The 14527-nt window shown below is 34.5% G+C and overlaps 1 protein-coding gene and 1 long non-coding RNA gene across 3 annotated transcripts; one reads left to right on the forward strand and one right to left on the reverse strand.

Annotated features, from left to right (window-relative positions):
- Positions 1 to 402: 402 nt before the first annotated feature.
- atp6v0b (ATPase H+ transporting V0 subunit b) lies at positions 403 to 10666 on the reverse strand. Of its 2 annotated transcripts, XM_077231110.1 has the most exons (8): positions 10368 to 10666; positions 9552 to 9600; positions 9292 to 9375; positions 8911 to 8988; positions 8442 to 8511; positions 8200 to 8251; positions 7905 to 8095; positions 403 to 2326 (listed from the first exon to the last, which is right to left on the reverse strand). In XM_077231110.1, exons 1-8 carry the CDS (start codon positions 10435 to 10437, stop codon positions 2300 to 2302), a joined length of 621 nt encoding a protein of 206 aa, XP_077087225.1. In that variant the 5' UTR covers positions 10438 to 10666; the 3' UTR covers positions 403 to 2299. The 2 variants fall into 2 exon arrangements, with proteins under 2 accessions (XP_077087225.1, XP_077087216.1); XM_077231101.1 differs by lacking the exon at positions 403 to 2326 and having other exon boundaries at positions 7836 to 8095; positions 10368 to 10608.
- Positions 10667 to 11192: 526 nt separating this feature from the next.
- Positions 11193 to 13233, forward strand: LOC143739240 (uncharacterized). The gene is made up of 3 exons (XR_013204160.1): positions 11193 to 11405; positions 11792 to 11898; positions 13065 to 13233. It is a non-coding gene; the product is annotated as an uncharacterized LOC143739240 (long non-coding RNA).
- The last annotated feature ends 1294 nt before the right edge of the window (positions 13234 to 14527 follow it).

Raw genomic sequence — 14527 nt, forward strand, 5'->3', positions numbered from 1 at the left:
TAGCCTAAGGGTGCTAAAAATTCAGCTTTGCAATCAGAGGAATAACTTACATTTTAAAATATATTAAAATAGAAGTTATTTTTTTAATTTGTAACAATATTTCATAATATTACTGTTTTTGCTGTATCATAATCAAATAAATGCAGTCCTGGTGAGCAAGAGACTTCTTTGAAAAAAAAAATCATACCGTACCAACCCCAAACATTTGAATAGTAGTGTATTTCCTCCTGCAATATAGTAATGAGGGGGTAGTCAGTTTACCTCTATTGGCTGATCGATCATGGAATGTGCAGTTCCACGTCTATAAAGCACTAAAATATAAATTAATTATTAGTCATCTGTTAACCTAGTCTTTGGGTTATGCTATGCAATGCTACTGTACAATAAACGCAAAACATGGTGTTAAACTTTTCCACATTTTTTTATTTCGTAGAGGACAATTATGAAGTCTAGAGGATCCACTTGTACACATCAAAACAATGGAATCACCACATTAACATATTTAACAATCACTGAAACAGGAGAAATGAAAAAAGGTAAACTCCTGAACCACTAGAGCACAGACAGCCAATCCATGTCCTGGAAGCCCCACTGTAATGAGACCTAAAGCAGCTCTGCAGTGTGATCCCCAGGAGTGGCTTGAACCACTGAGTCATTACAACCAGGTCGAAGTTGGAATGTTTTAAAATAAACACTTGCAGGTAAAGAATGAGGGTGAAAAAAACAATACAAATAATGCATCACTCCACAAATCCAGTTCAAGAATAAAGTGATTCACAAGTCTATAGTGCTTTACAGATGAAGTATGCAGTTTAATTGATCATTATAACAGACAGTCAACAGAAGTTGATTTTGGACAATCAGCAGTAAGTAAAATCAGGTTCAGTATGTACCTCCAAGTCACAAACACATCATTGACAGAAAAGCATCTACTGTAAGTATAGCTAAAAAGTCGTCAACTGGTCTTACAAGTTTGATCATTGTTATAACCAGTGGTATACTGTCAGAATTCAATAACCTTAGCAAAGGGAAAACACCATATTTCATTTTACACGAGTGAAAGTGAGGCTGTGAGAAATAAATGAGTTGTTGTACTGCTAAATATTTCAGCTGACGCAAAACTGAATGTACGTCTTTTAAAAACATTTCAAGTGGATGTTTTTTTATTTGCGTTAAAATAAATATGGAATCTAATGTCTATAACCAATTAAAGTCAACCTTCAACAGCTGTTTGCTGTGCTGTTCTGCTATGAACTTCCTGGACTATCATTTTCAGAATTAACTGAACAACAAAGTTGATGTTACATACAGTATCGTTCATCCAGCGTTGATTGTAGGCATTATACAGTAACGACAGGGACCTAGGGGAGATAGACCACTTCTTGCTTCCAAAAAGAAATAATAAATCACAAGACAACTAGGGAAATACAGAATGGCAAACACCCTCATGCTTCACACACAAAAATAAACAGCTGCATTTAATATGTACACGATTCAGATTTTTATATCCTTTTCTTTTTAACTCAGTTGAACTGAAGATAGCCCTACAAAGTGAAGGACCACACCGTTAGAAATACAATTGGAGACTGGTTTTCTTTTTTAACATAGTTTTGGTATAACTGTTTTCTCAAAGATATTGTTTACTTGAATTCAACATTGTAGCAACATGAAAACACAACACATGAGAGTGAGATCAGGTCAAGCACACTGGATACACCAGGTGTCATCACGCAAATACAAGATTATTCTTGCATACAGCGATCAAGGGAATACTTTACAATTTACAGCCATCCAACACAAAAAACCACACTAATGCAATTGATCACTTTTCTTGTACAGAACAATCACAACGAATTATATATTGAAATTTGAGATGATTACAAACATAACACCCTGTGTGTCAAAACAGACCAGAACATTGGGTCTATCGACAGTCTTTTCTGTCTGCAGGGTCATTGTTTATATTATAAGGCTATTTTAATAAATAAAACACCTTTTGATTAAAAATAAAAATTCTAATGTTGATATATGACATCATGGAGGAATGGCCAAAAACATTAAGTGATATTTTCATTTTCAGTATTATGAGATGCCAAACTAAGTGAGTCGTCAAAGATCTGCCTTTGACATCATCATGCACTCTTTTAAGACAAATTGGTGCACATACAATAATTCAATCTTCAGAAAATGATGGTTAAAAACAGACAAAGGAAAATACATTTAAATAATTTACTATGCATTTACACCTCCTGTTTGCACCAGCAACACAGAGTCTTTGATCTGTAGGTTGTGTAGTCATCTAATCTCCCATTTTTACTTTCGATGTCTAAACAGAGAGAGAAACAATGTTAATGATTTTACAGGTAAAAAAAAATGAACTAGGTTAACAGACATAATATTTATTCTCATGGCCACAAAACATATTCTCCTGAACAGACTGAATATTGAATGGCTGAACCAAAATTATATCAAAAAACTTCTTATGATTAGAGGCCATATTGCAACTGCAAAAGCCATATGATATGACAGTTTTAATAGGATTTGCTCTTGTGTGGCTGAATAATCTCAATCTGAATTCAAGTATGCATGTCAGATCAATTTACAGTGTGTGACTGGAAATGGTGATAAAATATTCATTTTCCAGAGGGTGGTCATAAGTAGCTAGATGGATATTAATGAGAAATAATTCAAAAGATGATCCTGCAGGAAGCAAGATGGGGAAGAATATGCTTCATGACAGAACTTTATCTGTTAGGTAAACCAAAGACTTGTTCACATGAAGAATGTAGAGAAACTAATGGCGCTTTTCCACTGCATGGTACGGTACGGTTCGGTTCGGTACGGCACGCTTTGTCGCTTTTCCACTGCATGGTACAGTACGGCTCGACTCGGTACGGCTCACTTGTGGCGCTTTTCCACTGCATGGTACGGTACGGCTCGCTTTGGCTCGCTTTAAATGGTACCACCTCTGTTGAGGTTCCAAGCGTACCGTACCGATACTAAAATGTGACGTGAAAACACTGCAGATACTGATTGGTAGACAGAATCGTCAATAGCGTCATTGTATTCGCGAGACATCAAACCCGCTAGATTTAAATAGCCAGTAACAGCCACCGCTGTAGCACCTGTATTAAAACTACTTGCTTGACGAAAAAAAAACTTCCAGAAAAGAAATGGCTGAATCGTGGTCAGTGGACGAGAAGTGCAGAAGTTCCTCTTGTTGGTTGCCGAGGAGGGGATAAACTATAACAATCAGTCATAATCCCACCCACTTTGAAGCGGTACTAACTGCAGTGGAAAAGCAACCGAGCTAAAGCGAACCGAGCCGTGCCGCGCTGCGCCGAGTCGTACCACCCAGTGGAAAAGCGAAGCGAGCCGAACCGTGCCGCGCCGAGCTGAACCATACTGAGCCGTACCATGCAATGGAAAAGCGCCATAAAGATCAATTGACATGATTGGACAGTGCACATTTTACTCTTTTTAAAGCAAAATAAAATTCAAGTCAAAATGATTTATGAATAATGGGTGTAATGACAATAATACTACATTGCTTTGATAATAGCTGTGCATGAAAGGTACAGTATAAATAAAAATAAAAATCAGACCAGTTCCATAGAACTGCATGATCCACTTTAAATTCTTGTTTGAAATAACTGGCCACAACAAATACTTTGTGTAAAAAAGTAAAAATCTCTCATTCATTATTTACTAATGAATAAAGGCCACTCATAAAGGCTAATTGCTTTCAAAGTAAAATATGTTATTGAAAAAAATTTAATCTAAAATTAAATACAGTACCACCTCATGGATTTCAAAATGTTTAATTGAAAACCTGAAATGTCTTATACTTTAATATTCTTTGTTGTCAGTAGAAATTAATTGACCAAATATGATAAGGTCATGCTAACAATTCAAGGCTTGTGATTTGCTGCTAAAGTGGGACAGGACTAAAACGTTTTACAATACATTTATGTATCTTGCAGATAATTTTATTTTTAATAACAAAAAAAAAAGTGGCAATACTTTACAATAAGATTAAATTAGTTACCTACTTTAGTTAACTAAAGTAAATGTAACTAAAGTAATGTAACATAAGTTGCAATCTTACAGTTTACTTCATACCTGGATACTTTTAATATTCTAGACCCATTTTAGTCAGCATTACTGAAGGTTACAAATGACATTCTGCTGTCCATTGATTCTGAGTCTTCTGCTATCCTGATACTTTTAGATTTGAGTGCCGCATTTGACACTTTTGATCATAATATTCTTCTGAAACAACTTGAGTGTGTTGTTGAAGTCCAGGGCCTAGCTTTACAGTGGTTTGCCTCATACTTAAAGGGGAGGACCTTCTCTGTAAATACCAGGTCATTTACTGTACTTCTGTGCTTATCCATTGTGGTGTTCCACAGGGATCTATTCTTAACCCTCTTTTGTTTTCCTTTTATATGCTCCCTCTTTAGGCTCAATATTCCAGAAACATAACATAAATTATCATTGTTACACTGACAACCTCCAACTATATCTTCCAATCAAACCAGGAAATGACTTTTCATTAGATCATCTCTTCTCGTGCCTTAATGAAGTCAAAATCTGGATGACACATAACTCACTGTAACTAAATTAAAATAAAACCGAAGTGCTTCTACTGGGTCCTGCTTAGGGATGGGAATCGAGAACCGGTTCTAAGTTTTACGAACCATCGATATTGTATGTCCTCAACGTTAACGATTCCTCTTATCGATGCTCCTGCTCTGAGTCCCAGCCATAATATACAGACCGCGAACTCACAACTTTCCCTTTTGTCCTTTATCGGGCACCATAGCACTTTGAGTCCAAGCGATTTGAGCAGAGAAGGTAATCAAGGAGAGGAAAAGACGATCTAAAACTTGGCTTTATTTTGATAAACGAGACAAATTATGCTGTTTCCTGTTTGCAATAACAGGGTTTTTCCTGCATTGAATTTTTTTTTGGTGCCCACCAAAGCGAATTTTTGTCCCGCCAAAATCTTATTTGACCGGTGAGTAATGTAGATGAACTGCTGCGCTTGTGACAGGGCACATGTTTAACTGAAAGAACTGAATTCAGCTGACATAAAACAAGCCTTTAAATAAACGGAAAAAAAATCCAGTGATGAAATGTTTTCTTTGTTGACACAAATCTTGTGGGATGTCCATGTCCTAACTGCTGGGATAATCACACAACGTGCATGACACGTCCAATTCGCGAACTAATGACTCATTTGAACCGATTAATTTAACGAATGGTTAAAACGACTGATCTTTCCAACACTGAAGTCACCAGACTTCTGAATCGGTGTATAACTAATCGGTAACACTTCACAATAAGGTTCCATTTATTACATAAAAAGTAGTTTGCTTACTCAAGGGTAAGCTTCAAAACAATTAAAAATATTTTTTTGTTTTTGCTGAAAAAGCATATGACTATTTTCCATACAGCGCTATCAGGAATCAATAAGAGAATCGATAAGAGAATCGTTAAAGAATCGGATCGATAAGGGGAAAAGTCAGTGGCCTTGATATTGATAAAATCGTATTCCCTAGTCCTGCTGCTACCAACAACTCCATTAAAATACAGTTAGGTTCCTGAAGTAACAACCTACACAATTGTGCAAAAAACTTGGGAGTCTATTTTGATCCTCTTCTCCAATTTGACAAGCGTGTAAATGCAGTTGTAAAGAGTAGCATCTTTCAACTCAGATTTGAAGCAAAAGTTAAACACTTTCTTTCTAGTAAAGACTTTGAAATTGTGATATATGCACGAATTTCCTCTCCATCGGATTACTGTAACTCTCTGTGCGTTGGACTCCCTCAATCTACACTGTCTCATTTTCAGATGGTTCAAAATTCAGCAGCCAGATTGTAAACAGGAACTAAGAAAAGGGATTATATCTCCCCTGTCTTTGTCTCATTGCATTGGTTCCCTATAAAATTTAGTCAACTTTAAGATCATTCTTTTCACAAGGCACTGCACAATTCGGCCCCAGATTATATTTGTGATCTTATTAGGCCATACACAGCCTCTTGGTCACTGAGATCTTGTAAAAAGTTACTTTTATCTGACCCTCATTCTCGTTGGAAATCAAAAGGTGATCGAGCTTTCTCTGTAGTCTCCCCAAAGCTTTGGAACAGTCTAACTTTGAACATCAGGGCCTCTCCATCACTAGATGCTTTTAAATCCAGTTTAAAGATTTATTTTTACTCTCTAGTGTTCGAGTAATGCTGTGTTATGCATTTTAAATTGCTGGTGTTCTACATTATTCTTGTATGTATATACATTTTGATCCTTGATTTTAATCTCTTTTTAAATTCAGATTTATTTTTACTGTATTGTAAAGCACTTAGGATCGACTACGGTTGTGTTAAACTTGTGCCCTACAAATAAAAGTTGACACTAAAGTTACATTAGTTAACTACATTAGTTAACTACTCCAGTTTACAAGACTGAACAATACTTCTACAGCATTTTATTTAAGGTTAATTTCAACATTTACTAATACATTATTAAAATCAAAAGTCATGTATTAACATTAGTTAATGTATGGAGATAATATATGACAAAATTATTTGAATTGTGATTTTTTTTAATTGTGTAAATTTGAATTATTGACAAGTGTAATTAACAAAATTGAATATTATGTGGAATTTTAAATAGTTCTGAATTTGATTTCTTTAAACGAATATTGAACATTTGAAATGTTTTTATTGCTGACTTTTATAGACATGTATTTTCAAACAGCTATTTTTTTGTTCTGAATTCTTAAGACTGCAAATATCCAGTTTAAAAAAATACAGATCGAAGTTCAAGTCAGATTCAAGAAATTCGGAATTTCAAATTCAGTTTCCTAAAATCCAAAATGCTGAAAATTCAGATCGTACAGAAAGTAGGTCACAAGTCATCCACAGGGAAGAGTAGAGGATCTCAGAAAAGTCAAACGGAGCATTTTGGCTGCTCTGCAGTAGTTTTCTGCCGCAAACATGGTGGTGGTTCAAGAGAATCCATGTATCATTCGTTCAGTCGTTTTTTAATTTAATATTAAGAGTAGAAAAATAAGAAAACAGCTTGAATATTAGTTTTCTAATATTCTGATAATAGTCCTCCGCTGCTGCAGTTACACGGAGCTTACGAAACTTAACACGTTTATTGCAACTAGGTTACTGTGTAGACCAGCAGTTTTTAAGTGCCAGGGGGTCCGTGAAATAATTTGCTATTACCTACCGTAGACTATTTTCCGGACTGTAAAGTCACGTTTGTTTTTTATCATAAAACACGCTGTGATTTAGCAAAATAACTAAGTGACTTAGGCCTTTATAATGCATTTAACGTCAAATAATCTAAATGTTGGCTTTCAAAAGTAGACGCGCCTAGAAGGCTACTCTCTGTATTTTGGTTCATTTTTGGTGTGCACCAGAAAGATGTTCATGGAGACCGAGACGCGCTAAAGCAGTGCATCATATTGTTTTCTTTATTTTTCAAAGAAATCAAATTCAGAACCATTTAACATTCCACATAATATTAAATTTTGTTAGACTACACTTGTCATTAATTCAAATTCAAAATAATTTTGTCATATTATAAGCTCCATCTTAATGCACTCTGAATTAACATGAACAAACAATGAACAACTGTATTTTTATTAACCAACATTAAGAAAGATTAATAAATACAGTAATAAATGTATTGCTCATTGTTAGTTCACACTGGTTAATATATTAAGTAATGTTAACAAATGAGACCGTATTGTAAAGTGTTACTAAAAAGTTTAGTTCTTGAACATTAAAAACTAAAGCTATGCTTTATTTAGTGAACAATGAACACAACAGCCTATATTAAAATATTGCAGGAGAAGAAACATACATGGTAATTTCAGAAAAATCACTTGCCTGCAAGATGGCTACGATCACTCCAAATAGTCCAATGGCACTGCCGAAAATTTCAACAATGAGGATCTTAACAAAGAGGCTGGCATTCTGAGCATCGGCCAGGGCCGCTCCACTGCCCACAATGCCAACACAGATGCCACAGAAGAGGTTTGAAAAGCCAACAGTGAGTCCAGCACCAAACATAGAGTAACCTGAAAAAACAGCACCACTGTGTCATCCATTCATTTGGTTGCTCAGAAGAAGCAAATAAAAATATTTCACTCGAGATGAGAAGTGATTTAGAAGTAAAATGCACCTGCTTGGTAGTTCCTTGCCCCAATAGTTTCTGGAGTCGTGCCACTGAAGTTCTAAATGACAAAATAAAATAAAAACAATGTTAAGAACAACTATCGTACTGTACATGTAATTCAGCTAATTCAAATGATGTAAAAAGCTCAGGGAAAACATCTGCTTCTCTTTTCTAAAGCTAGAACTTAAGATTTACTCTAAAGCCAATGTGTTCAAAGAATTAAATAAATTAAATAAGTTTTAACGTACCTCTGCCAAATTGCTAATGACAATTGCCATGATGATCCCATAAATGGCAACAGCTTCACAAAAGATAATGCTAGAAAGAAACAATTAACTGTCACTAAGTGCAAATGTGAGCCAAGGCAAGCAAATAAACCCAAGACAGAGTTACAAGACAGAAGGAATCATAAGAACAAAAGGCTCATCTGACAAAAGCGGCGTGAGCCATAATATATATTATATACACACACATATATATACACACACACACATACAAATAAAATTATATATATATATATATATATATATATATATATATATATATATACACACACATATTAAAGACGTTTGCCTCAATTTTACTTAATTTTAAGTTTAGCCTTTTTTTTCCCCCGACAACTAATGTACCCAGGGGTGTCTAAATCAGGATATTAGGCAGCAAAAAAGGAGAATCTTTTCACAAAAAACTTAAAAACATTAGGCACACTGCATATACCTGACCAGATTTTTAGTCTTGATTCTAGGGGCTTTGACTCCGCCACCAATAATGCTGGACCCAGTGATGTAAATCCCCCTGCAGAGTCACAAGACAAAATACATCATTTCCCACATACAAATATATCACTGACTGTTTGTTTAGCACCATTCAAATATCTAAATATGTATATATACCACAAAAGGAGCATGCTGTATGCTTTTGCATTAGATCATATTTTGGTAAGAGAGCTACTGATAAAAAGAGTCGAATGCTTCTTTTTTATGAACCTCTTTCAAGCACTGCAGAAGAGGATACAGAGAAGTGTACTACAACATGTCAAAATTTCCCATTGTTGCTTTTGTGTCAGTCAGACTAAAAAGAGGAAATGGACAGTCTCACCATGCAGCTCCAACAACAGACAGAGAGATGGCCAGGCCAATTCCAAGATTAGCCCACATAAATGGAGAAGTCTCCGTTAAAAACCTGTGACAGAAAAGGTTAGGTTATCAAGACATCACAAGTTTATTCATTTACTTAAAGCCTTACATTGAGTTTTGTGGATATCAGTTATATAACAAATGTTACTGTAGTGAACAAGAAAAGCATGATTAGCAATAACATGCTTATATGTTTCAAGGATTGTCTTACTGAACACATACCATGCTACATCAAAACGAAATCCAAGATCAAAAATCGTATAGCAAGTACCTTTGTGGAGAAAAAAATAAGATGATTAGTAGTGTTTAAGTTACCTTTAAATAAGCAGAGTATGTAAGAAATTTATAAAGTATAAAAGTGATATGGTTTTCATCTAAACCAAAAAGAAAACTAAAATCAGTGTAATAATCTGAATAAAACGCAAAATATGGATAGCCTTTTTCCATTTAAATCACAGGGTATGTGTATGTCTGAAAGCTCACAGTCATGTGAGAGCCATCTTCCTCAATTGGTCATAAACCCCTGTTTAACTGCCTTAGAGAACTACTTCTTTTTTTTTTCTATATTCTTTTTTTTTTAATCCATATTACATGTTGAATTTTGTTCCTGTGCGATTCTAGCCCATGTATGGAGAAGAACAGAATATAAATACTAGACAAACATTTTAACACTTTTCTAGCTAAAATAATTTCCGTTCTCATCAGAGCAGGTGTAGCCTATGTCTAATTCTCAATGACAGCATTTAAAATTGTTGGTACTATCACTAGATCTCTTTAAATGTTTACACCAATGTTATGACAACAGCCTTTAATATCATTAAAAGTATATTTAAATTATTATTTGAAGTAATCGTGCTAGGGTATGACAGCTAACGTCAGTTGATGCTAGCCAAAAAAATGGCTTTCCAGCTAAACAAACATGAGAAACAGAGAAAGATTATAAATATATAAGCGTACTAATAAAGCAGATAAAGATAATTGTATTAAGATGCATGTGTTATTTATGTGTTTATGTCAGCAGGACTCATTAGCGCTTACCGACAATCAGGATGGTCGTCCAGAAGGCCAAAGTGACCCCGGTGTATAAAATTGCGTGCCCGTTCATCATCCACTCCAACAACAGCGCCAGTTTTGCTCTCTAAAGGTTCTCCCACGAATAAACCTAAAGCTACTGTGATGTTATTGTCTGTTGGATAATTGTATTTAGAAGAGAAATGGATTCCTGTGAGCCCTTCGAAGTGGCGAAGGCTGTAAATCCTGCATCCATCAGAGGGGAAGGAGTCACCAGCTGATCATGTGACGAGCTCGAGCTGTGCACGTGACACAAAACGTCACTCTTCCTTTTCCGGACAGCTCTTTTTTTTTTTCCGGACAGCTCATATTGGTTTCCATTTGTCGATATATGTAATAACAAACATAAGCAAGTACAATTCAAACAAATTAACCGAATTTAGCTACTTTACTAAGCGACATTTTACTAAGAAAATATAGCCGTTCATTTGTTTTGCTGCTATCTGTCTGTCTGTCTGTCTATCTATCAAATAAAAAATAGCTAGGTTTAAGAGAAACTGATTGTAAATAGTCAGAAGAATAGAAAACATGAACATTATAATATTCATAAAAGATTAAAGTAAATTTAAATTTTTTAAATTTAAAAAATAAATATTTTAAATAAAAAACAAGGTTTAGGAAAAACTGATAGTAAAACAGTCAGAATAAGAAGGACTATTATAAGCACCTGAAAGAGATTAAAAAAAAAAGTAAATTTAAATTTAAATTTATTGCAGTTCATCTTTTAACCAGACGATGGAAGTAAATTCCCAATAATGAGGAAAATCTAAATTCAGGAGTTTGTCAGAAGAAAATCCACTGATGACTTGTATCATCTTTCTAAACCTCAAGAAAAAACTTCTGACAAGTCCAATTGAAACACTTAATCTGCATATTGTTCTGGAGGTGAAAATACTGTGTCATTTCTGACAGAAAGGACAGTGTGTTTTTTCAAACAGACACTACTACTTATATTCTCTGTGCCAAATGAACTGTGAATTCCTGCCAGATGTGGTGGGTAAACAGGTAAAACATGTGTTAGATAGTTTTGTATGTAGCCCATTTGTAAGTCATACATTTCTGGGTTCTGCAATACATATGCGTCACGGGAGTCTTATTTCCAGTGCTAGTAGATGTAGTGAGCTTCACACCAATTTCCTATCTTCACCTGTCTGTAGCTACCTGAGAAATTCATCACTAGCAAACAGTCCATTCTATGGACAGGCTTTATTTGCTTTCTTTCCTTGTGGCACAGTCAGGCTTGTTCGTCTACTTTTGATAGCATATGTGCTGTTCACAGATAGACCCCAAGTTGTGCTCAACTTGCCCTTTTGGTCTCTGAATAGCCTAGATGAGTGCACTTTTTTAAAGTCATAAGTGCATTTTTAATTGTAGCCTATTTTATATTTTAGGTTTTATTTAAATTTGGCTTCGGCGAGATCGCACGAGCCATTGGCCCTGTTCTTCCACCTCTTCAGCCACCACGAAAATCGAGCGGAGCCGCATTGGTGACAGCCAGGTAACCATAATGTTTACTAGAAGCTTCGCATTGTGTCACTCACTGCTGTCAAATTAAACCACTATTGCTACACTATTAGTATTTCTACACCTAGGCAATAGCCAAAGGTTAAAAAACAAAAAAGGTTGGGATAAAATAGCATCATGCGGGGTTGAAAACGCCACCCAAATTAATAAAAATGCCCTGAAAACTCAAGATATAAATTTTCCGTTTGTTTATATCATATAGTAACCCAATATCACAAGTGCTGTTTTTTCAAATATCAGCACGATTGCAAATGTAATTTGTATATTTTCATTTTAATACAACAGTTGAATAAACAATAATTTGATATTAGTTTTAACATTTTAAAAACAGTGATGTACATGACTGATGACTTTTTGTGCTCAATTTTATGAACGAAACTCGATAATGAATCGTTCATGAATGAATCAGGCGGTTTGAGCGAATCAGTGAATGAATGATTCTTTGACTCGCCTATTAAGACCAAGACGCCTTGGCGCCACTTCTGGTGGTTTAGGTTTAATATCAAATAATCATATAGAAAAGTATAATTTAATATTTCTATAGCTTCATAACTAATTTCATAACATTATTACTTCAAGTGTAATTGCAGTCTATGCATCTAAATAATAATAGTAGGCCTATAGTAAACAGAAATAGTAATTTCTGTCAATAATGCACAACATTGATGTTGCTCATTTACCAATTCCAGCATAATGCCTGCATGCGTACCAATTACCAATTCCAGAATAAGGACATATTTATTTATTTAAATAAAGTAGGCTATTTTAGAGGTGTTCAACAGTATAACTAACTTGCCTACACCTGCCGCCCAAAATCTCTGTGCACGTCCCTGAACTAGATTCACATTAACTTCCTGAAATCCATCCATCATAGGCCTATACGTTGGTGGGCCAAGAAACTCGATATTGTAATAAACATTTCATAGCATACGCTTAAATATGACTCCTATTTCACACAGAGTTTTGATAAGAGACTTGTGAAGCAGTTTGAGGTTCCATTTTGCAATGGAAATTTTAGCAAATCACTGAGCCGCAGTCCTCAATTTCTAATTAAGAGTAAATGTGTTTTTTTTTAAATTAGTACTGTTAATGAGCTATTAAAGGTGCTGTAAGAGATCACAGCTTTGCTAATTTTTGCAGATCCTCGTCCTCAATAAGACTTCGTCTCTCAAACCCAACCCTCCAAAGACAGATCAGCAAACTTGAATACATCAAATGCAGTGAAGCAGAAAGTTTTGTGATTGGCTGAAAAAAAAGCCTAGGCTGTCACAGAGAAAGATGTGATGTTAAGATATTGTTATTAATAACTGTTAAATCAATATGAATGTTTTCAATTTTTGATGTACATTTTTAAAAATATTACAAATAATTTTAGGTTAACCTTAAGTGTCACCGTTCCACAGGTGGGACGTTTTCCACTATATATTTAAAACAATAATATCTTAGTAAAAACCTAAAGTAATATTGACAAACTATATATAATTTGAAAGCTTAAAATCTCTAGTTTTCATATTTGGTGGCTGTTTTCTAAAATAAATTACAGAGGAGCAGTAATTTATCAATTTGCAACAAGAATATTTCATATTCATTAGGAGTATTTAGGCCTTTATTTTGAAATAGCAATAAACATGAAAAATTATGAAAGATTGGTAGAAACCTCAGTTTGTTTTCATGACAAGAGTTCAAAAGATAACACCAATTCCATTTTATGAGAAAAAAAGGTCTGAAAATAATTTAAATATAAAGAAAAATATTATGGATTCTCGATTTGTGATGCGTCTGCGAGCTATAACGCACATAGGTGGTCTTTTTATGCATTTATTAGAGGTTGAATTAAAATAAAATACCGCCAAACCAACCATACTACTTATGAATAGGATGTCTGCTTCATAAATTGTATGAAAATTAGGGAAATACATGGTTCCGATCACTCATAAACATATGAAAATGGAGGCGCCCTTATATGGGCAGTAATGGAGTCTGGTGTTCACCTAGTGAAAAAGTTGGGTCCTGCGCCCGAATAAAATCTTGCTGAAAACTAATTTTTTGAGATATCAACCTAAAATTTGGAACACAACTTGTTCAGATTTTTGGCTTTAATTTTCTTGCAGTTTTAGAGTAAAATATATTTTGTAATATATATATTTTATATAAAATATTAATAATTATATTTTTACATTGCATAATTTCATAAACTTAAACGTATATAACTTTTTTTCTGTTTCATTTTTAATAATTTCTACACTTCTACAATAATCTGGAAAATGTCTGGAAAAAAACAAGACCAACCATAGGTCTATATTCCAAAGCATTCTTGAATTACAACCATTTAAGTTTGGATAATGATTTTATGTCTATGCGAAAAAAAGGGGGGGGGGGGGGGGTGACAGCTAAGGTGAGATAAAGACTTGAATGAAAGTGCTAAAACTTAAAATAAATAAATAAAGCCAAATAAAGTGATTCAATAGTGATTCTTACAAATTTGCAGGGCATAATAAAAGATTTATGATTCATTTTCTACTACTGCTATATTATTCTGTTCTTTTCTCATGCAATTGAATACAAGCTGTGCGATTATGCAAGTTCACATTGAATTCCATCCA

This window comes from Siphateles boraxobius, unplaced genomic scaffold (genome assembly GCF_051911475.1).
Source record: "Siphateles boraxobius isolate OS27281-9 unplaced genomic scaffold, OSU_SipBor_1 1, whole genome shotgun sequence".
Taxonomy (NCBI): Eukaryota; Metazoa; Chordata; class Actinopteri; order Cypriniformes; family Leuciscidae; genus Siphateles; species Siphateles boraxobius.

Coding starts and splice junctions, on each gene's coding strand:
- atp6v0b (XM_077231101.1), bottom strand. CDS start 10,437: ATGATGAACGGGCACGCAATTTTATACACCGGGGTCACTTTGGCCTTC. Junction 9,601..10,367: donor GACGACCATCCTGATTGTCG/GTAAGCGCTAAT, acceptor TTCTCCACAAAG/GTACTTGCTATACGATTTTT. Junction 8,252..8,441: donor TCATTAGCAATTTGGCAGAG/GTACGTTAAAAC, acceptor TTTGTCATTTAG/AACTTCAGTGGCACGACTCC.